Source organism: Hakea prostrata, chromosome 4 (assembly GCF_041222555.1).
Source record: "Hakea prostrata isolate BN-2017 chromosome 4, UWA_Hpros_2, whole genome shotgun sequence".
NCBI lineage: Eukaryota > Viridiplantae > Streptophyta > Magnoliopsida > Proteales > Proteaceae > Hakea > Hakea prostrata.
Genome location: NC_142603.1, coordinates 6648252 through 6670581, shown reverse-complemented (window position 1 = coordinate 6670581; position 22330 = coordinate 6648252). Strand labels below are relative to the sequence as shown.

The 22330-nt window shown below is 38.2% G+C and overlaps 3 protein-coding genes and 1 pseudogene across 3 annotated transcripts; 2 read left to right on the top strand and 2 right to left on the bottom strand.

Moving 5' to 3' along the window:
- Positions 1-569: 569 nt before the first annotated feature.
- Positions 570-4571, bottom strand: LOC149017444 (acetylserotonin O-methyltransferase pseudogene; annotated as a pseudogene).
- Positions 4572-5327: 756 nt separating this feature from the next.
- LOC149017443 (F-box protein SKIP23-like) lies at positions 5328-11152 on the top strand. The gene is given in 3 exon segments (XM_089151785.1): positions 5328-6153; positions 6155-6688; positions 10182-11152. Coding segments are annotated over 3 exon segments (1230 nt in total). The 5' UTR covers positions 5328-5490; the 3' UTR covers positions 10215-11152.
- A 3026-nt stretch (positions 11153-14178) lies between these two features.
- Positions 14179-16472, top strand: LOC149017442 (diphthamide biosynthesis protein 3-like). Its single transcript, XM_089151784.1, has one exon. It carries the CDS (start codon positions 14293-14295, stop codon positions 14539-14541), a length of 249 nt encoding a protein of 82 aa, XP_089007910.1. The 5' UTR covers positions 14179-14292; the 3' UTR covers positions 14542-16472.
- Positions 16473-17375: 903 nt separating this feature from the next.
- On the bottom strand, positions 17376-22119 carry LOC149017441 (uncharacterized). The gene is made up of 2 exons (XM_089151783.1): positions 20656-22119; positions 17376-20567 (listed from the first exon to the last, which is right to left on the bottom strand). The coding sequence occupies exons 1-2, from the start codon at positions 21990-21992 to the stop codon at positions 20276-20278; spliced, it is 1629 nt and encodes a 542-aa protein (XP_089007909.1). The 5' UTR covers positions 21993-22119; the 3' UTR covers positions 17376-20275.
- Positions 22120-22330: the final 211 nt, after the last annotated feature.

Genomic DNA, 22330 nt, shown 5'->3' with positions numbered 1-22330 from the left:
TTCATATTATGTTTCAAAATTATTTTTTGTATTTTTTTAAATTTTAATTGTTTTGTTAATGTATCGGATCCATGAATTAAGGGTGGTAATGAGGCACCCATGAATAAAGGAGGTCATTCATGATCTTGATTATGAGGCTTTTCATACCATTGATTATGGGGTATGAAATGATTATAAATATCAATTGCAATTGATATGAAAATCTTAAAGGCATTGATCATGGTGATTAGATAGGCATACTTGTAGGATGAAATTTACTCAATTTCAAGTCATTAGCCTTAAATTTTTATTGTACATTTATAAGCATTCATGGTCATTACCATGAGTGGGGTTAAGACTGTTGAATGAATTAACTCTAATTCATGCAAAAAAGGTAAATATGAGAATTAATCTCCATTTAGTGGGAAGGTTAGGTCACTGTGTTATTTCCATTAGTGGAGAATGGACAAGTCCATTGATTCTCCGTTAGTAAAAAATTGATTCTCCATTTTGTGAGGGAGGCTACTTATTATGATTCAATGCTAATTTGTTACTTTGAAAATTTCAAGGGTGTAAGTTGTAATTTGGGCCTACTTGTATTTGTTCTCTTTGTCGTCTTTAATCACGGTCTCAATAATCACCACCATTCCTTTTTCTTCATCAATTGCTTCTCTACATTTCTTTAGGATCTCAACGCATTCCTCATCTCCCCAGTCATGTAACACCGACTACACACATGAAAAGTTATTCATTCATTTAAAAATAGTTGAGTAATGAATTGGACTGGTAGTCATCTCTCAACACCGGTGGTCTAATGGTAGAATAGTATCCTACCACTATACAAACCCGGGTTTGATTTCTGACTGATGCTTTCTGTTGTATTGTACTTTTCTTTTTTCTACATAGGGGTTTTTGGGAGTTCAGATCTTCTCCACCAAAGCATGTTATCCCCCAATTCTTCCAACCCTCACGTTAATGGGCTAACACAAGACTGACCATGGTATACAGGCAGGCTCATCTGTGAGGTGGCGGGAGAGGTGGGGGCCGGGGAGATGAGATTATAGGCAGTTGGGTGGAGAAGATCTGCGCTTGATTTTTAGACTTTATAAAATTCGTACACATATGAACATGCCTATACTTAGTCTATGTCTTTATGACCAATTATGTTGAGTGGTGACCAAACTACTTGTATTGTTTGATCAAGAATTGTTGTAGTAATCCTACCAAAAAAAAAAAAAATTGTTGTAGTAATTAATTAATTATGAATGTTAGCATTAGACTTAAATAAAAGGACAATAAAGTTTGGATCCTTCACTGCAATCTCTCCTTACATTTCTCCATCACACAACAGGGATGTGATTAACATCTTAGTGCTTACAAAATAAATCAGGGATGGGTCTCTTAGTAGGTCTTATATAGCCGTCATCCCTATTATATGATTGAAAAGTATATATGAGGAGAGCACATACTTATACGGATCAGATAGAAGATCTAGAGTCCGAGTTGTGAATCTCGTAATAGGGGAAGGAATAAAATATTAAGTTTGATTAACCAACCATGATAAAGGCAGCATCAGCTTTGGGGATAGAATGGAACATGTCACCTCCGATGTGTTCAACCCCGTGGAATGGAAGCGCGGTGGACACATGTGGGAGGTCGAAATTGATGCCTCTAAGCCATGCAACGCCATGCCATCTCCTCCACCTACATCAACCACCGTTTCAATCCCCTCAAACCGCTTGGGACAACCCTCCACAATGGTAGGCACCACCACCCTAGCGATGCAAGTCATGGCATCATTGATGAGCTTGGAATGATCGAGGTGCCTTGCAGCATATTCCCAAAGATCATTGCCATGGGTCGCCTCAAAAGCTGCCAACTTACCCATCCTCACGCACACGGCTAGCAAGAGCCAACCATGGGGCCAGCATCACTGTGCTGCTCTCTAGCAGTAGTAAGGCTGCCATGCTACGAACTCCATCCTTGATCAAGCGCCGAGAGATGGGCGTTAGGGCGTAGCCCATTGTCTCCTCTTGGTTTCTAGTTTCTGCAATTGTGTTCTCTTTGAAACTCCACGATGAGCCAAGAAGCATAGTATGCAGTAGAGTGGAGCTGCCGGACAGCCTAGAGCAGCAGAAAGCTGAGCCAGTGTCATGGGTTGGCCACCATGAACATTTAAGGCATCTGCTATACCCAGTTCAATAGCACACTTCATCACTCCCAGCTCCACGAACCCAAATACGTATCTCCATATCTCCACTGCTGCTTCTTCTGCATCTTCTTCTCTATCTTTGAAATCTCTCCTCTTCTTGCATCCATTTTGATTTCCCAAATCCCTCTATGGACACACTTTATTGATTCTATCCATCTCTATATATACTCCTAATCAATTATTGGTCTGAAGTTATTAATAATTTCATACATGAAACTGTACAAAAAGTTTTGGAGAATGCTAGTTGAGTTACTCTATTGAACGAATAATGATAGAAATTATGAGGATAATAACACATTTAGGCAAACTGTTACATGTTAATCATGCGTTTGAGCTTTAATGATCTTCGTTCCCAATTAAAAAAAAAAAGTCTTCCTTTCAGATCGAACGGACATCGGAGCCGAACCGAAACACCGACCGAACCGGCAAAAGGGATCCGCGAAACTTACGGATATCCGTAACCGATCCGAAAAAATCCGATTATGATGATAATTGTCACTTTACATTTTTATTAAAATTTCATCCTCGCATCCGAACCGAACCGATCCGATATCATCTATTTTAAAGAAAAGGTTAAATACTCTCTCCGGATAAAAATATCCGGATATATCCGACCGATAAGCAATTATCCGATCCGATCCGGCGTAGCGGAGGATCGGATTTTCGTAATAAAATTTTCGGATGATACCCTACGAATCGAATGCGAATTGGAGGCGGTTTCGTATCCATTTCGGGTATACTTGATTCTGTATTATAGAAATTACTATGTGGCTAGGCATAGTTTTTATTTTATTTTATTTATTAATATGAGGCAAATTGGAATATTCAGTAGTTATTATTGTTATTACTATTTTGGTTGATAGAAATTACTTCATTCATTGAAATTTGAAGAGATACAACGAGATAATTTCATGAAACTTGAATATAAAAATTGATATCAAGGAGAGAAAATTTGAGAAAACCTGTAAAATATAAACATGGCCAATGAGAGAATTTATTTATTTATTATTATTTTTTAAGACCTGTAAATGGATAGCATTCGTATTTGTTTAAGGGTGTTCATATCCGGAAATTTTATTACAAAAAAATATACGTCTACTAAGCAACTGAATTCGATTTGGATAATTCCTTATTAGATCGGGTAATATCCGAATAAAAATTTATCCGGATAGAGTAAAGTATTAAATATTTTTTTCTCTGAAAATAGATAATAATCGGATTTGGAAACCGGAATTGGTAATTGAATAATCAGAAATCGAAAATTATCTGATTAGAATAAAATATTAAACACTTCTCTCCAAAAAAGGGCTAATAATCGAATTTGGAAACCAGTAATTGGTAACCATAAATTGGAAATCGGAAATCAAAATATAAAAAAAATAACAATCACCAATCAATAATCGGATAGTTGATCGAATAAGATTATCATCGGATATCTGATTAAGTTCTTGATTCGAATTTGAATGTCTTCTTTAAATTTTTGTCGGATTCGAATAGCGGTTTTGCTAATCAACTTGGAACGGGCTTCATAAGAGAATTCCCTCGTAGTCTCGTACCTAAAGCAATAATTGATTGGGCCACACTTAGTACTCAAATTGATTGAAAATTTACTCATTATAAACATGGGAAATTTTTTTTTTTTTTTTGGTGAAATGAAAATTTATATTGGACTCTCAAGACAAACGGCTCGGTTTCTAACATTTCTTTTTAGGTTGGATGCATTTGGATCCTCTGCTGATGAGGTTTGTGCTCCCTTTTACTCCTCTCCAAGACACATTAGCAGTGAGAGGTCAGGTGCACTAACTGTAAAGGATTTGGATTCCTTGTTAGTTGTTAACCACCATAAATGCATAAAAGGGAACTAACCGTGATTCAGTTCAAAGGCTCCTGTCCCAAAACATTGTACAAAAATAAACCTCCTAAATCTAATCCAATCTATCGGGTGAGAAAATTGTATTTTTATTTTTTATTTTTTGAGTTTTTTTATGTGGGGTCCTCTTAGTGGATGGTGCGGAGAAAATTAAACCGAATCGCCTTAAGGCCCGGTTGAACCATGATCAAGACCAGTCTTGACCTAGTCTTTACGATCATAAAGGAAAAGCCATCTGACGATTATAAGTCACGAACGTGATCCCGAATCTTGCAAGATACTTAACCAAGTTATAGGAGGTAACTATCATTGAGGCGAAGAGGGGAATCGTGCTAAGATTGGTAACTAATCATGATCCCGAATATCTAAGGTAAAACCCTATGATCGGACGGCCACCGACGAGGATCATGAAATCGTCCAACGATCGAGAATCACTGGTATAATCTATATAAACAAGTAGCCAACGCCCAGACGAGGTATCTGAATCATTTCCTTTACAATTACGTTCATTTTTACTCTGCAACTAGTCAAAGTTGTGTGATCAGTTCATCTACTGACTTAGCCTTCGAAGGTGGCTTCCCGACCCCCATGGTCGAGCCATTCTTAACATTGTTTTGCAGATCATCTTCGTAGATCTCAGGGCTAAACAGATTTTGGACGCATTAGTGGACCACAAATTAATGTTGAGTCCCCTTAATGCAATATATTACGTATAGGTGTAATATATTACATGTGGGCTTTAACTAGACTAACACCATTAGTCGCGTTAAGTATATTCAAATTTCAAACATGAAAGGACCAAAATGTCTTTCAAATTATTTAATATTTTGTGTTATTATATATATAAACCTCCTTACTAAGATGTTGGTTTCACCATCTAGAACAATTCTACATTGGCCAATTATCTTATTTTAAAAATATATATTAACACAATGTATTAAATAATCATAAGAGCACTTTAGTTTCCTCATGTTTGCTTGGGACCCAATATTAGCTTTTTTGGGCCAAATTTAACTTATTTGTTTTACAGAGACCCACATTACATCCTCAAATTAATTACAAAAAGACCTCCCGGGGAGGGAGTCCCCTTTATTAACCCATCATTAGCAACCCATTAGCAACCCAATATTAGCTTATGGTCATCTAACGAGACCCATGTTTAAAAAACTTTTATTTTTTTAATACATAAATTCTTATAGAATTATAAAATAATCCGATTCCAACTGGAATTAGTATCAACAAAGACCATGTTTCATGAATAAGATATCAAAACCAGAACTTTCCTCAATTAGAAGATGCTTTCATTAGTACCACCTGTTCCGTGCTCCTCTCCTTCCTTCGACGCTGGGGTCTTCCTGTGTTTCCGTATTATCCCTTCATTTCTTGATTCGTTTTCATTTCTCTGATCATTCCTTGCAAGAGAAGCATCATGCCGGAATGGTCTCAGCTTCCGGGCGACGTACTGGGGGAAATAGCGAGTCGACTAACGACCTACTTTGATATCATTCGATTTCGCTCCGTCTGTTCTTCATGGCGATCGGCTGTTGCAGAAAAACCTCGCCGCTTCCCTTGCCGTTTTCCAATTGTGACTAACGAGGGTTTCGTCGAAACCACCTGCGGTTTCTATCTCTCCAAGCGAACGATTTATCGTCTCGGATTGCCGGAAAATCGTATTCGAACGTGCATCGGCTCCAGCGAAGCTTCCGATGGATGGCTGATTAAGGTCGAAGAACATGTTCCCGACATGATGCATCTCTTGAATCCTCTCACCGAGGCCCAAATCAAGCCTTTACCTTCCATATTCCCCAAGGTATTGGATCTATCGAATCTTCGTATCTCTGAATTGGGCCAAGAATATGTTCTTCAGTACATTAATTACCGTCCCTTTGCCAATTCTTCCGTCGATGCTGCTAATTTGTATATGGAGAAAGTCGCCTTCTTCTCTTCGAGTTCCGATAGTTTTGCCCTCTTGACGATTCACGTCTCTGGAAAATTGGCCATGTTTAAGTCAGGAGACGTGAGATGGACTGTCATAGAAGACCTACGCTCTCCCTACGACGACGTGATATGCTTCAAGGGAAAATTTTATGCCTGTTGATAGCGCGGGAAGCACTGTTATTGTTGAGTCTTCTGCGACTGTGACCTTAATTGCGTTCCCTGTATTTGGCGGTGATAAGAAGTATTTGGTGGAATCTGAGGGTGACTTACTATTGGTTGATCTTTATCTCAGCATGGGCCCTGGAGACGATCCACATGTCGAGAACCTTTACATCGATTTCTATGAACATATTGAATCCTACATGGAGAAAACAGTCCGCTTTAAAGTTTTCAAGCTCTATGAAGACGGGCAGAAGTGGGTTGAAATGCAATCCTTGGGTGACCGGCTGTTGTTCTTGGGTGACAGTTGCTCATTTTCTGCCTCGGCCTCTGATTTCCCTGGTTGTAAAGGGAGCCACATCTACTTTACGGATGCTTTTAACTGTTCGAATGATGTAGATAACTTTCACTTCAAGGATATAGGAGTATTCAACTTAGAAGATGGTTGTATCGGACCTTTAGCTTCTTTTCCAGACTATTCCAAGTTATTCTGGCCTCCTCCATCTTGGGCTGCAGCCCCTGCGCTAGAAGTGAGCAATCATCTGTCATGATCATTTCTTTTATTTGTTTTCTTTATTTTTCTTTGACATGGTTTTAGCTGAGTCATGCCATTGCGTTATCTTAGTTTATCATAACCTTGATCTTGAAATTTACGATTTTAACACAGCTATTGGTAAGGTTCATCTTTTGAGTACATTTGATGATAGGAGTTAAGACTTATTTTAATCGAATGTAGAATTGCCTTTCAAAGAACATTTGATCAGCTGTTGTCTATAGACAAGTTTATAGAGATAAAGCATTCCTACCCTTCTTCTCTCCCAAAACCAATAAACATGTATTGATTTAATTAATAGTCTTATGATAGGTTGACTCTTAATTACGTAAAAAGATGCATGGACAAGAAAACCTGGAGCATTACTATTCATAACCCTAGAACTAGATAAGCCAGAACTTCCAACCAATGTAGTATGGGTATATAGACAATTTTGATCTTTCAAACACTTTGAATCAATCACCTATGTCATAATTTAGGCTGACTCTTTGCAGTTTCCTGATCCCTAGATATATTGCATGGGTTAGTGAAAGTTCTAATTCCATAGTCCTCAAAATTTAGCTCTGGATCAAAATGATCAAGATGTTGTCTGAAGTGGTTTGCCAACTGAATGTATACATCTAAATACAGGGTCCTGTTAATGTTCATAAAGCTTGGTGAAATTAATCATCTCCTTGAGTACTTTATGGGCTTAAGTTAAACATAGAAGGATTTAAATGATGGATAACCATTGTAACTTTACTCCAAGTCAGGACACGAGCCCAAAAGGCTTGGGCCTGAGGGTTGAACATGGGCATTTTAGGTCTCATCTTCTTTTATTTGATGAATTTATAGCTCTAACAGTCACCCCAACTGATTCCAAGACAAACTCATTCAGTCCAGATTGAAGCATGTATCTAAATGATGGATGCGATATGGGCATAGTCCATTAGAATTCACTATCAACTCTCTTAGTTGGGATAAGAGAGGAGACCCCCCAGAGCGACCATAATTCAAGTTTTAGTATAGGTGAACTAGGAATGTGGTTGGTCACTGATGGAGTTTAGGAAAGGTTTGGGATGCTTTTTGAAGCTTCTTGCAGCATCTAAAGTTTATTGGTTTAGTGATTTGGAATATCTGAGGAAATTGTGGATCCATTTGTAGTTCTATTTTCATTATTCTTGTTGGATTCTTATTTGAACAACATTTGTTCAACATTTTTTTTGTCTTCTGGTTCAATAAGTATGTGTCTCTGGTGCTTTGTGAAAATAAATTAGTATTTGTAGTTTACGCTTGCTAATGTAAAGTCAAAGCAAGGATGACTTAGCTCCATTTACCCACAATCAGAGTGTTAGAAATAGGGATGGAAATCAGTAACTTAATGTCTGAAACAATTCATCCAAAATAAACTTATCCGGCTGATTGGCTCCAATTTGGATCAAATGGAGGTGAGACCATGCTGCAAATTAAAGACGGTTTTGATGGCTAGAACTTCAGTTATGAAGGTAGACTGAAATTAGAAATTTTATGCGTAATGAAGTAACAGGGTAATAGATAGTTGGAGTGATGGATGGAATGATTGGTCCAGCAGCAACTGTAACACTGCATTTTGAATAATAGATATTCTCAGTTGATGGTCTTAGCAGCAGCACTTCAAGAGCAGTAATAGCAGACTCAAAACAAGAGAAAATGAGGCAAAGATAGGTGGATTTAGGTCTTGACAGCAAGGCTCCTTCAGCCCTAGATGTTTAGCTCCCACAGAAAGGCGCTAGCCCTTCGTATCACTCACAACGGAAAAGAGGACACAACTATTCACTGAGTTGACTGAGTTAGATGGGTGTCTGATTCATTCATTTTTAAGCTGGAATACTCTCGATAAATTCCAAGCCAGTTTCTGTTTATTTAATAGTAATCCCAGTTGAATTAGGAGTAAGAATACTCCTACAGCCCAGCATGGGGATGCTTTTTGTTTTTTCTAGGTGAATAGCATGGGGATAGTTTTGGATATTTTTTTTTGTTTTAAATTCCTTCTGTGAATAGATTTGTTTCCTATTGGGTGCTGTTATCCTTTGTTCATTGTGATACAAGGTGACAAATTCTATAATCTATATAATCGTGCAAGGCCTGGTTCCTTGCACATTGATTTTATTATGAACAATGCATGGCTTTTGATTTTCCTCTTCTGTGAGATTCAGTTACTCCATTGGTAAGATACCAATACCACAGGGGATCCAGATCCTCTTCACCTAGGCAGGCTGTCCCTCCATACCCCCACCCTCACAAAGGGCCTGACAAATTACTATGGGCAGGCTCAGATGTGAGGGGGGAGAGATGGGGGGACAGGCAGTTGGGTGGAGAGTATCTGTGCAGTAACACTGGTGGGATTCTAGTACGACTAGGTGAGATGCCTGGTCTTATCTGCTTGTACCATGGGCAGGCTCATATTTTTTTTTGGTTGGGGTGGGGGGGGGGGGGGGGGGGGAGATGGAAGGACGGGCAACTTTGCTGGCAGATCTTAAACAGGTCAATAAATGCAATTCAGCTAACAGATCGTACCAACCAATCTTGACGCTCTGCAGAATTCTCCAAAAAAAAAAAAAAAAAATCTATTTTAACTGGACTGCTTTGTAGGATTTCCAGTCAGCAGGAATGGCAGTGGCTTCTCCACACCTTGGACATCAACAGGTCATGGACTTTTAAGCATATGGTTCCTGTTTTGAATGATCTTCAACAGGTTTTTCAGATTTCAGAGTAGCATCTCACGAAGAAACTGATTGAGAACAAAGAAAGGATGGATGATGTCTCTCACTCTTCTCTTGGGCCTCTCACCCAACCTTGTCTAATTGACATACTAAATACTTTTAGAAAAGATAACTAATAGTTATAAAAAACAACTTAGAAAAGAAACTACCCTTTTGCTAATAAACACCCCATGTGATGACTATATTTCCCCTAATATTTTGTCCGTTGCAAACTGGAAAAGATCTTCCAGGCCTCATCATCTGTTGGGCTACTTTACATCTGGCTGGTCAATTGCTAGATTCGGGCAGATTATATGCTGGCTCAACGGGCTTTGATAGATCAAGAATACCAGTTAAATACATGCTGTCTCAATGGACTTCTTTTAACTTGTAAGATGGACCAAATATGAGCCAATATTGAAGCCCACCTGATGGACTTATATGCGGCTTCATTAGTTATTCTTTGTCTTGCCCTCCACATACTATAATTCTGGAGTATTTCAGTTTCTTGCATATCACTGTTGATAATTCAATCCAAATCTCATGTTTTACAAGCAGACTATTCTTGACTATCCATGGTTTTACCTGCAGAATCTGACTTTAGATTATTGAAATCCTGCTACCACTAGGATTTCTGATATCTTAGATTTTCTTCTTAAATATCAAGTCCATGTTATTGATCTCTGTTACACTTTTTAGTTCTGATTATTGTTCTGGTAATTTTGTTGCTAATATTTGTTTTCTGTTTAGATCCTTTCAGTTACTGCTGATATCAAATCTTAGTTGGAAAGTCTTATCTGAAGTAAGACTCTTATAAAACTTGAGATCAGACCCTCATCAAGTTCAATTTTTGATAATTTGTTCTTGTATCCGAATGTAGTGATCCATTTGGAATTTGATTTAAGCTTGATATCCAGATTACTGTTATACACTTACTCTTTGATCCTTATTTGTTCACTGTAATTTTCTTTTATTTATTTCCTGGCATTCTAGTTTACTGCTGTTATAATCCTAAACCTATACGCTTCTACAAACCCATCAATTGTTTCTGAGTTTCCAGGTTTGAAGTGTGTGCTTTTTTCACAACCTTCATGGAACAGTGTCACAATCTTCTTCTTTTCTCTCTTTTTTTTTTTTTTTTTTTTTGCCTACATCTCCTGCAAGTGAACAGTATTTTGATATGGCCTAATTGGCAAAGGACCTTTTGGATGGATGACTTTTTTACATGTTCTAAAACATGAATAGTGCCATGATAGAAACATTTCACCAACTTTCTGAGCACAGGTTATATAGCCTTCCAAAACATCATCATAACTAATCCTCATCATGATTGCAGTAAGATTTATGTTTGTTCAAGCATTTTTTTTTCTCTCTTTTTTCCCCGACTCAGACCTTGTATTATAAATGCAGCAATTGCAGAACCAACAACTGGAAGATTAAACCTTGTGAAGTGAGGCGATTGCAGTGAGCCTGAAGGGTTTGTGGATAGGAATCTCTGGGGATATCACCAACAAAAATAGGGAGTCCTCAGCGAGTATTTACAAATGGGCTAGGATTGCGCACTGGTCGTGGGAAAATCTGTTCCGTTGCTGAATTAAATATGTCCTGGCTAGGCTTTTTGAGAGCAAGGGACGTCAAAGTTTCAAATTTCGCATGCCTTGAGGTAATGTATATATACTATTGAAAAAAGCTGTTCCAGTTGACTCTTTCTGGTTTACCACTAGGAAAAGGAGGAAAAAAAAAGTTGATTCTGTCTGGTGGCATGGCACTGGTATTGTATGAATGCCTTGAGGTAATGTATATATACTACGGAAAAACGCTGTTCCAGTTGACTCTTTCTGGTTTACCACAAAAGGAAAAGGAAAACAAAAAAAATAGTTGACTCTGTCTGGTGGCATGGCACTGTTATTGTATGACTTGCCAGTGTTAACCAATTGATAAGAGATTCTGGTTTATGATCTAATAGTTTATCCATGTCAGGTTTCTGGTATGAAGCTTGTACAAGCCTCCAAAAATAAATTGTTGACATCGATGAGGGGTATGTATAGAAAACTAGTCTTGTGTATATATATCCAAATCTTGAGTGAGTCTACTGAAAAACAAGGTCTTAATTTCTCCTGCAACCGTATGGATTTCTACGAGCAAGACAAAAGAAAAAAGGAAAATGGAGAATGGTTTTCCACCATGATAAACACTCGACCAGCACTTCAAGCACAGTCAGTGGTTCAGCTGCTGCATGAGTGGACTACATGAACTCATATCGGTTAGCTCGGTGTCAAGGAGGTGTATTCCTTTAAACTGAACTGGTAGTTGAATTTTGATTGAAACAATTATAATAACAAATTCCCATTGGCCAGCTCCTTTGAAAATTGGTTGCATTGGACAGGCCAGAAGTTGAATCAATCCCAAAAGCAAAAGCCAACACGAACCCAAAAAGAAAAGGGTTTTGTTTTTCAAAAGATGATGAAGCGCCGCGGTTTCCCGGGCGTGGGATCACATGGAGCAACCTACACTTGAATAAGAAGTTGGGAAAAGAATATGTTAGAATTTAAGCCTGACAGGGCTATGGAAAACTTTGACGGGCTCCTTTGCTTTTTCTAAAGCAGTTGTATATGTGGAGATAGCAATAGCTTTTGACCATGAACTTTTATATATTGGCACAAATGAAAGACCAAGTCGGGGCCAAGGCCCTTTGGATTTGAAACAACTGGGGTTAAAGAACCCCTCATGTGAAGGAGTTATAAGGGTAGGTTGGTTGAAGAAAGAAGAACCACCATAACTTCTATGTTCTTTAAGAAAGAAATTTTCATGGTGCCAAGAAGATTTGCAAAAATAGAACCGTGAATGTTTTGGCGATCCTCAATAAAAAAATTCAAAAAATTCAAAAGGATCTTGCAAAGCTTCAGGGGCTGTCCAGTGAAGGGGAAACTCAATGAAAGGAAAATTAGTTATCAGAAGAACTGGAGCATCTACTTAATTCCAAGGAAACCTTTTGGAGACAGAAGTCAAGAATAAAGTGGTTGCAAGAAGGTGAGAAGAATACCAATTAATCTTTTTTCCATGCAAGTATAGTGGCTAGAATGAGACATAACCAGGTATTTCAAAATATGAGATACAAGTACAACTGGTGCACGGTGCTCGGTGCTCGGATGGGGATGGGATTTATGAACTATTTGAAAGATACTATGCTGAATTATTCACATTAGAGGAAATTGAGGACCAACACTTGAAGGAGATGCTTCAAGGAGGGAAGGTGGTTTTCCCAAGAGCAAAATGACAAAATTGCCCAACCTTGTATGGAGGAAGTCAAGGAAGCACTATTTGCTACTAAAAGCTCATGTGTGGATAGATTCCTCTCTTTATTCTTTCAAAGATCTTGGGATCTAACCTTGAAAGATGTTCAAATTTGTATCTAGCTTCTTTGCTACAGATTTCCTCCCAAAAGGTAGTAATGACACTCTCATAAGCTTAATCGCCAAAAAGGAAAGCCCGAAAATGGTGGAAGACTTTCAGCTGATTAGTCTATGTGGGGTGGCTATGAAAATCTTGGTAACGAGATTACACTTGCTACTCCCATCTATTGTATCGAGTTCCCAATTAGTTTTTGTCAAAGGGAGACTAATCTCAAACAATGTGTATAAGGTCCATGAAGCTTTTGATTAACTAAAAGGCAAGAAGAAAGGAACAAAGGCATTTGTGGCACTCAAATTGGATATGAAGAGAATTTATGACATATTGGAGTGAAGATTTATTATCGCCATGCTATCTAAATTGGGATTCGAGCTGAAATTTGTAGATATGGTTCTCAATATCCTCTCTTCAGTGAAATATTCCTCCATTATAAATGTTTCAAAAGGTTTAGTGTTATTTTAAAAAGAGGTATCTGCCAAGGTGATCCACTCTCCCCTGCTCTATTTGTTATTTGCTCCCATGGCCTAACAAACTTGATTGACAGGCAGCATCTAAGGAGGTATCAGGGATAAGGATTAGAAACATATAAGAGTAGTTAGCGAACTTGACATCTGCACATGATTGTATTTTGTTTCAAAAGCAAGACTAGGTAGTATCTACTTGCTCACCGGATGTATTGAACCCTATTGCAAGGCATATGAACAAGCTATAAATTATAAGAAATCAAGTCTGCTTCAGCCCCAATGGTCACACTAGAATCAAGAGGTGGTTTTAAAAGATTTTGAAGGTAAAATACAGAGATGGACCACAAAAGTAATGGGGGGTCTACCTACAGACTTTGGAGTCAAAAGTAAGCCTCTTCCATTCATTAAGTGACAAAGTGGTGCATACTTTGGTGTATCATCTAATCAACAACATGGTTTGCTTCTCACCCGAATATTTTTAATTTCAATATTAGACAAGGAAACATCAAACAACCATTAAAGGGTTGCTTCATTAGTAATGATCGACACCTCTTACTAAAGAGATCATGGATTCGATGTTTCCCTGTGGTATGATAATTCTCGGTGGCTATCCATTCTAAAATAATAATAATAAATAAATAAATAAACTACATAAAAAATCAACACGACTGAAGAGGGGAATTTCCTTCCGAGTGAGCCGAGTAAAAGATTGAAACCGGCTCAGCCCGATTTAAACCGAATTGTATCCATGACACCACCCCAAAGGGCCGAAACTCAGGCGGCGCCGCGGAAGATTCACGCGATTTCGTTGTTGTGATGCTGCGTGCCGCTTTAAAAGCCAAACACTCCCATACAGAAGACTTCTTCTGGGATATTATTGCAAGCGAAAACCCTAATTTAAGCGAAATCGTTCGCACCCTAATTTCCGTTTGGGTTCCTCAATCGAATTTCATCATCCTTCAATTCAACGAAAGGGAAGGACAAGGATGTCGTACGATGATGTAGAAATCGAAGACATGGAATGGAACGAAGGGATTCAAGCTTTCACCTATCCGTGTCCATGTGGAGATTTGTTTCAGATCACCAAGGAGGAGCTAAGGTTTGGGGAAGAAATTGCTCGTTGCCCAAGCTGTTCTCTTTACATAACCGTCATATATAACATGGAAGATTTCATGGGTGAATCCAAGAAGAACAATCCTGAGTCTTCGAAACAGCAGCCCGTTGCCGTGGCTTAGAAATTCTGGTCAGAATTTTGTTCGCTCTTGGAATTTATTCTTCTTGTTACCTTGATGAGTTGTTGATGCCATTCAATCATTAGTTTCAGAGAATATTGTTCTAAGTTTTGTAGTTTGGTTCTGTACACTAATTTGAGCGAGAATTTAATACAGCATTCATATATTACTGTTTTATACGGATTTCCGCCTAAAATTATTCATTTTGACGTGTGTTAATGAAATTCCTTAATTTTTGCCTTTTCCGGAGACACATACGCGTCCAACTTTAATTAAATCTGCAACGCTCTCCCTGATGTGGTGTTTCTTCTACTTAGAGTGATTCTTCAATTGGATACAGATCAAACATTTATTCCCAAATATTAATGGGTGGTTGGTCACAAGAATCAAGACTCATGAGACAGCTCTCTGCACTCATTCTGACTTATTTGTATCTTTGTTTAAATCTCAGGCGATGAATGAAAAAGAAGCGAAATTAGAAGAGAAATCCATACCCCCCTCCCCACCCCACCTCACCAAGAGAGAGAGAGTGTGTGTTACAGAAAGTTAAGAGAAGCATAAGATTCAATCATGTGTTTAATTCAAGATTAGGGCAAATTCAGTGTCTTTGGATTAAAATATTTATACATGCTGAATCCTATCACTTATTGGGCACCCGTTTGGAGCCAAAGAGAAGCATCACCATTCCACTGCTTTGGCCATGCAAAATGATGGTATTCTCTTTTAGATGGGGATCTTCTTTTTTTAAATATTGAATCTCGGTCACAAGGTCAGTCTTTCTGAAGTTACCAGTGGTGCGCCATTGTTGTTATTCTGTATTGTAGAAAAAGAGAAGTTGAATTGCTGTTGTAAGTTTGTCTTATTAGTTTGTTCTTTTTTTTCCTTGCTGCTGTTATATCTGTTCTGTGGCTTGATTTATTCATCCTGAATTAGTTTTCATCTGTCGTCCTCATTGTTTGTTTTGAGGGGTGGATGAAAAGCTGGCCTCCCCTTTTTATCATTGCATAGGTCATTTTTTGGAGGCAAAACAGACACTATCTTATTAGAAAGTTCATTTTGTGTTCTGGTTAAGCTTGAGGGATTGGGTGTGAACTTATCGGTTACATATAATGCTTTTATGATGGGAACTACAATATGGGAGAGGTTTTATCTGTTATCTGAATTAAGGGGTTTGCATCGGAGTCAATAGAGGAATTTGATGAGAAGAGAGTGCATATGAGAATCATTTTCCATTGCAAGTTTAACTATGCTTTTCTTTGTGCAAGAGAAGAAATTTTATGAACTATTGAAACAGGAAGCTTGCTTCATCATTAAATACATACATACAGCTTCTTAGATCTGACCTGACAAGCTAGATTGTGTGTGATCCTAGTAGGACTTCTCTCCATCTCTTGAATACAAAACAAGTTGGGAGTTTTAATAGAAGAATTCACACCGAAAGGAATTGCTCCCTTGGACATGAATGGGCAAACGAATTAGTCAATCACTGCACTGGATCTGTGGAGTCGCTATAGAGTTAAAGAGTTTTTAGGGACCTAGTGATGATGCTTTCTTGTTATCCTTTTTTGTATTACCTTGGTTCAGCCTTTTGGGCTGTGTCCCTGTTTAGTGTCGAAGATTAAAATAGGCCTGGAATTTGAATTTTGTAGTATAAAAATGGTTTCCCACCTTGCCTTTCTTTTGTGATTGGATCAAAGCTGCGATGTGTGCTGATAGGGTTTGCAATGAATATGAGAGAGGACTCCTGGTTATCAGAGAGGGAAGAGGGTGTTTGATTTTTGCAGGCATCAGAAGATGACACATTTCCAGGGAGGTAATTAGCGGTTGTGATTAATTTGATTTGGTTCAACTTCGAAATTGCCGTTCCTTCCAATTGCCATGTTTGTATTTTCCATCTAGAAGAAAAGATTCTCGTTCGCACACTTCATTAACTCTCGCCATTTTCTTTTTTCTTAAATCAGTTTGTATCCTTTTCGTTTGATGGTGTTCATCTTTGTTATTGTTGAGATTCAAGATTGGGATTCCAGGGTTTGATGTGAATTTTCTTTCTCATCCAGAGTTCTCTCTTCTGTAGGAAACTATGGTTAAACTTGCTTCATATTGAAACCAATGTAAGTGACCTCTTGATATCTAAATCAAATCGATGTACCAACAGACAATCACCATCTTCATTCCTTTCATTGCAAGTAAAAGAAAGGAAAGCCAATCACTCAGAGCTTTTTCTGATCCCAAGTCCAAACCCTAGGATTGTTTCTTCTCTAGTTCAGAGTTAAGAAGCCCTCTAAAATCCTTTGTTTGGGTGGGCAGTAGAGAGGGTGGCCATGGTTTTTGCCCTCATAGTTATCCATGCCACTGATTTGCATAGAGTCCTGCAATGATGCCTTAATCATCTTTGATAACATTTATTGTGTTTCATCTTTTTTGTTTTGAAACCCATGGGTCTGCAAATCCAAAAATGCAGTACCTCCAACAACGGTGATGTGGAATGGGGTTGCAATGGGCAGGTAATGAGGGCATACTCGAGTGCTGCAGGGCTGGTGTTGTATGGCGAAGTAAATGTTTGGATTGTCATTACTACGTTCTCTGTCCTTTTTTCAGAAGAAGGTTTGTAGATTTTCTGTTGTTGAGGAGGAAGATAGAAAGTTGGCAAACTGTTGAGGTTAAAATGAAAATACTCAATGGAAAAAACCAAAATATAGCCAATGGTATCAAGCAGTTAATAATCCAACTTTTCATAGGAAGGTTTTAGGTTCGCACCCATCCGACAGCACATATATACACCCATAATATCAACTCGCCAGCTCAAAAAAAAAAAAAAAAAAAAAAAAAAAAAACTATAGCGATTAATTTTTATATTATAGTAGACAGATTAAGAATTTTGGAAAAGAAGCAGATGCTGAGTCATCGTTTAATTTCGTTATTTTAACCGCAAACATAAGGAGTGTCAATACAGTTGAATAAAAGAAAATTTCATACGATGTCACCTATACTTTGTGTATTCAACAACCACAAAGACTATTTATATAACTAAAACTCCCTTAAGACCTTTAATAATTTATTTTCTTAATTTTGCTCAAATCTTGAATAAATATATCAAGCATCATAAATTGATATTATAGTGTTTGAACCCAAAAAATAAAATAAATGGTATTGTAGTGATTTTCTAAAAATGGTACCACTTGAAGAAAGGCAGTTGACAAAGGCCTTTCGGTAATACAAATAATGACAAGGGCTTAATTGATCCTTTTTGAACACCACACAAGAGGCAAATGTAATAATACCATTTTTCTTAATTAAAAAATAAAAATGACCCTAGAAGAGTCCACCAAATTACCACCTCCTCCAAGCACATGGAAGTCCTGCCTCTTGTTGGAGGGAATGTTCCCAAATGTTACTGGATTAAGACTTTTAAGACTAGAAACAATTGAATTGGAGAACACTGTAGGGAGCACAAAATGACCAATATAACCTTACAATTTCAACATGGTGGAGTAGAGCATTATATAAACAAAGAAATTCTTTACCCTACAATTTCCCATGGCTATGCACAACAAATTTAAAAAGACAACTTTGAATTTTTCCATTCTAATCCCTAATGAGGTCAAACCTCACCATATGCTTGATGGTAAAGAAAATCTCAGCACATAAGTATCACACCTTCAATCTAACTTCTCCCTGTGAAGATGATTTCCACTCAAAAGCTTTATGCTATCCTATGAGCTTACCTTCTATATTGGAATCATTAACATTTAAATAGGTTTCATTATTTAAAGAAATGGAACAAACTTCTCATGCAATGTGTTCAATTGATGCCCATCAATCACCTTTCAATTTTCCTACTGTTTCAATGCTTCCATCTTTCACCTATAAGAATCTTTTCACAAGACCATATTGGCCCATAATCAACTAATAATCTTCCAAAGCTCTTACTTGAAAAATAAAGCAGCTAGCTTGATAAAGTAAAAAGCTCAAAACTCTCTATCATAAACGACTTGCAAACAGCAGAGAGAATATGAGCTACGGATTTTTAGTGCAAGTCCAGTGCCATATCTCCATATTAAAAAAGAAAAAATAAAAAATTCATGAACCCACACACAAACATAAAACAAAAATCATCATGCATGGAAACACATAATCAGGACAATTACCGTTTTATGGGATGAATCCCTGAAAACTTGGATTAGGAGTATCATGCCATACCCCACAACATGGAGAAAGAATTTGCACAGAGCATAAACAATAGACAGTGAAGTTCAACTTCAAAATGGGACAAAATGGCTTTTCCTGTAAAACAAAATCTAGCATTTTCCAGAAGCATTCAATTATAAATAAGAAATTGTCACAAAGATACAGGATAGTATTGGCTTATCAGGCCATCTGCATAATGATTTTCAAGAAGACTACCAATGTGCCAATTAATTGATCGGTAACAGTATCAATTGTATCATCTCATGGAGTAAGTTTCTGATATTGTATAATGTTTCGTTTCAAATCAAGCTGGGCTTTTTGCATAGGCTCTCTGGGACCTGTCAAGCTGGTACCTCGCAGGGGATTTAACTAGTAACAACCAGCAGTTCCATTGAAGAATGGTCAGTTCACAAAACAGTCATTATGCTCTCATATAACTCTACCCACCATCTCTTTAATCAAAATCAGTATAACATCTTACAGGATTCTGCAAGGAGATCGCCAAGTTATTCATTTCAACTACAAATTAAGCCTCTCTCATTGGTGGTGCAAGCAAGCAAGCAAAACAATTTTGACTTCACCCAAGATCATTTCAACATAGTGGAACAATATAAAAAAAAAATGAAACCCTTCCCTTGCAATTTCAGTCCCCTGGGAATGCCAGTACAGAACAAATTAGAAGACCGAAGAGAAGTTTAAATTTGCATTCTATCCCTTGAGGTGGTCAAACCGCACGTCTGATAGTACCAATGATCGCAGCACAAATATGATTATATTCCATGCTAAACTTCTCCCAGTGAACCTGATTTCCATTTGAAAGTTGTATGCTATATGCTACACTATGAACTTTCTATCATTGTAGTGATAAATGATTAAATAATCTTCATAATTTGAAAAAATGGAACAAATTTCTCTTGCAATGTTGTTCTCCCACCATCACAAATCTTTTAATGCCTATAAGCATCTTTCCCAAAGACAGTAACTGAATTTGATATATTGAAAACCATCCAGAACCCTATGGTATAAAGGAATACTTTTAATAAAAATCTAAAGCTCAAAAAATCAAGCATCTTGATAAAGTAAATAGTTTGATACTCGTATTCACTTTATAATTAGCAGGGAAAATATAAGCCGCCAGGTTTTAAGTTAAAATCCAAATCTATACCTCAAAATTGAAAGATAAAAAACTAATTAACACACACAACCACAAAATAGTGATCCACACGCACATAAACATTGATAATTAGAACAACTACCATTTATGGAATGCATCAGTGAAAAGTTGAATTGGCAGTATATTATGGCATACCATAAAAATTTGAGTGAAGTTCAACATTGAGATGGGGCCAAATAGCTTTCCTGTATAATAAAGCCCACATTTGAATTTCTGTTATAGATGACTTGGCATCTTCTAAATAAAGCAAAGATGCATGCATCATCAATAGAACAACTATTGCCTCCAAAAAGAAGAACTCAAGAACATTGGGTTATGATACTCACCAAAAATCTAAGCAAGAATCTTACAAAAAGATTAGACGACCCGTTCCCCTCAAGGGACTTCTGTCTTGGAGCAGGTTTCCTCCGCAGCAACAAAACATAAATCAGAATAATTACGGTGGTTCAGTGAATGCAACCACAGGGCCACAACTCCCTCCTTCTTTTCTGTTGATCCAATGTGGGGGTATATCTCCTTCATTTTAAATTCTTCTGCTTCAGCAGCATAAGCTTCCATGTTCAACGCTTCATGCGTGTCTTTCCATTTCTGGTTGTAGGAAGTGAACAGACACTCTTCAAGGTACAGACCAACCTCTGGAGCTGTAGGCACAGTAATGTTTATATCCCTGAATCATACGACTGAATTGTTAGATAAAAACCCATAATAGCATCCAAACAACAAAGTAATCCAAAGAAACTAACTATAAGAATTACTTTTGCAGAGCAACGTCCAGTAAAGACTCAGGAGCACAATTCCTCATCACAGCTACTGCAAGCCCAACCATCTTCCGAATCTGATGCAGCATAAAGCTCTGGCCTACAACCTCGCACTTGATAAAATCCACTCCTTCAACATTAACAACATGATTTGCAACAAACGACACAATGAAACGCTGGGCTGAAGGATCCTCAGCTTTGGTTCTGGTGGTGAAATTATGAAAATTATGAGTTCCCTCATAATGCTTCAGAATTCTGTTGAACCTCTCCCTCTGCTTCTCGTCGTAACAAAAAGAAGTGGCCTTCTCAATTGTGTCCTCCCCATTAGAACTCCTAACTAAATCAGGTTCACGGTTTTCTTCCTCCATAGAAGTCTTTGGCCCTTCTGCTATCACAGAATGAGAAACACAAAAACCACTATCTGCAGACACCTTATCCTCTACCTCGAGTGCAGCAGTAACACTCTCGTCAGAAGAAATAACGGACTCCACTGTGGTCTCACCAACTGAAACAGAATAAGGTAGGTCCGAAGAAACCCTAGACTCCACCACTGGTTCAGTGTGCGAAACAGTGGAAACACCATTCTCACAGGTAATCCTAGACTCCATTAATTCTTCTTTATCAGTAACAACATTCCCACCATTTTCTGCAGTCTTTGTTTCAGAGTTGCGTCGGCCCATAATACCTACAACCTTACGCCCTCTCTCCGAGCATTCTGAGCACTTAGAAAGCTCATTCCCCGATCCCAAACTAGCCAAAACAGTCTCTCTATCGGGATGTGAAGTGGGATCAAGTGCAAAAACTGGAAGAAGATAAACATACCTCCGTCGATCGCAGAACTTTTTGGCACTGAAGGAATTTGTAACACGCTTAAAACCGAAGATACGAATCTGAGGAGAGAGAATGGAATTGAGGCGATCAACGAAGCCAGGTGGGTCAATGTAGAAACGCCCCGAAACGACCTGTCCGACGGCGCTAACACCCTTATCAGTGCGAGCAGAACGAGCCCAATCATATCGCGGTGGTTTGCCTATGTCGTTTTCAGAGATAGCGCTGGAGACTGCGAAAGCTTGTTCGAGGTCGCCTTCGATGGTTTTGGCTCCGGGATTCCTCTGCATACCCTGATAACCAACGCCGCAGTAGGCGAGGAATATGGCGATTTTCCGGCGTTTGAATCTGAACTTCTTTTCGGTTGAAGGGATTGAACTGGGGACGGTTGAGTCAGGTACGATGTCCTCGTTGTCGTCATCGGAGGTAGAAGACATTTTCAGTTTCTTCGGTTCTGGGCCTTCTGGTTCTGGCGGCTGCAAAGGAGAAGTAGAAGTGGAATCCATCTTCTGAAAGCCAGAAGTGAAGCTATTGATAAATCTACTCGTGCTTTCTCACCAGATGAGATGACTAACTGAGATTTGAAACCGAGAGGAGAACCTAAAACCCTAGCGAGACAACAACTTGTCCTGTTTTCTGTACAACAGAACGTGGAGTTCCTTGATGAATCACCAAATACCGATACTGATTTTACGGCACATGTTTCTCTGGCTTTCCTAAGACTGCGGCTCATGGATTGGAGTTGCATGTCTTTATTCTAATCCAACGGCGATTAGGGGCAGCTTCACATGATGGACATGTCTACACGATCGAAGTTATGGCGGAAATCGGGCTCCACAACTCC

Excerpts from the sequence above, each read along its gene's own strand:
- LOC149017442 (XM_089151784.1), top strand. The coding sequence starts at position 14,293 with ATGTCGTACGATGATGTAGAAATCGAAGACATGGAATGGAACGAAGGG.
- LOC149017441 (XM_089151783.1), bottom strand. The coding sequence starts at position 21,992 with ATGGATTCCACTTCTACTTCTCCTTTGCAGCCGCCAGAACCAGAAGGC. Across the intron at positions 20,568-20,655 it reads CTGGACGTTGCTCTGCAAAA|GGATATAAACATTACTGTGC; the intron begins GTAATTCTTATA and ends CGTATGATTCAG.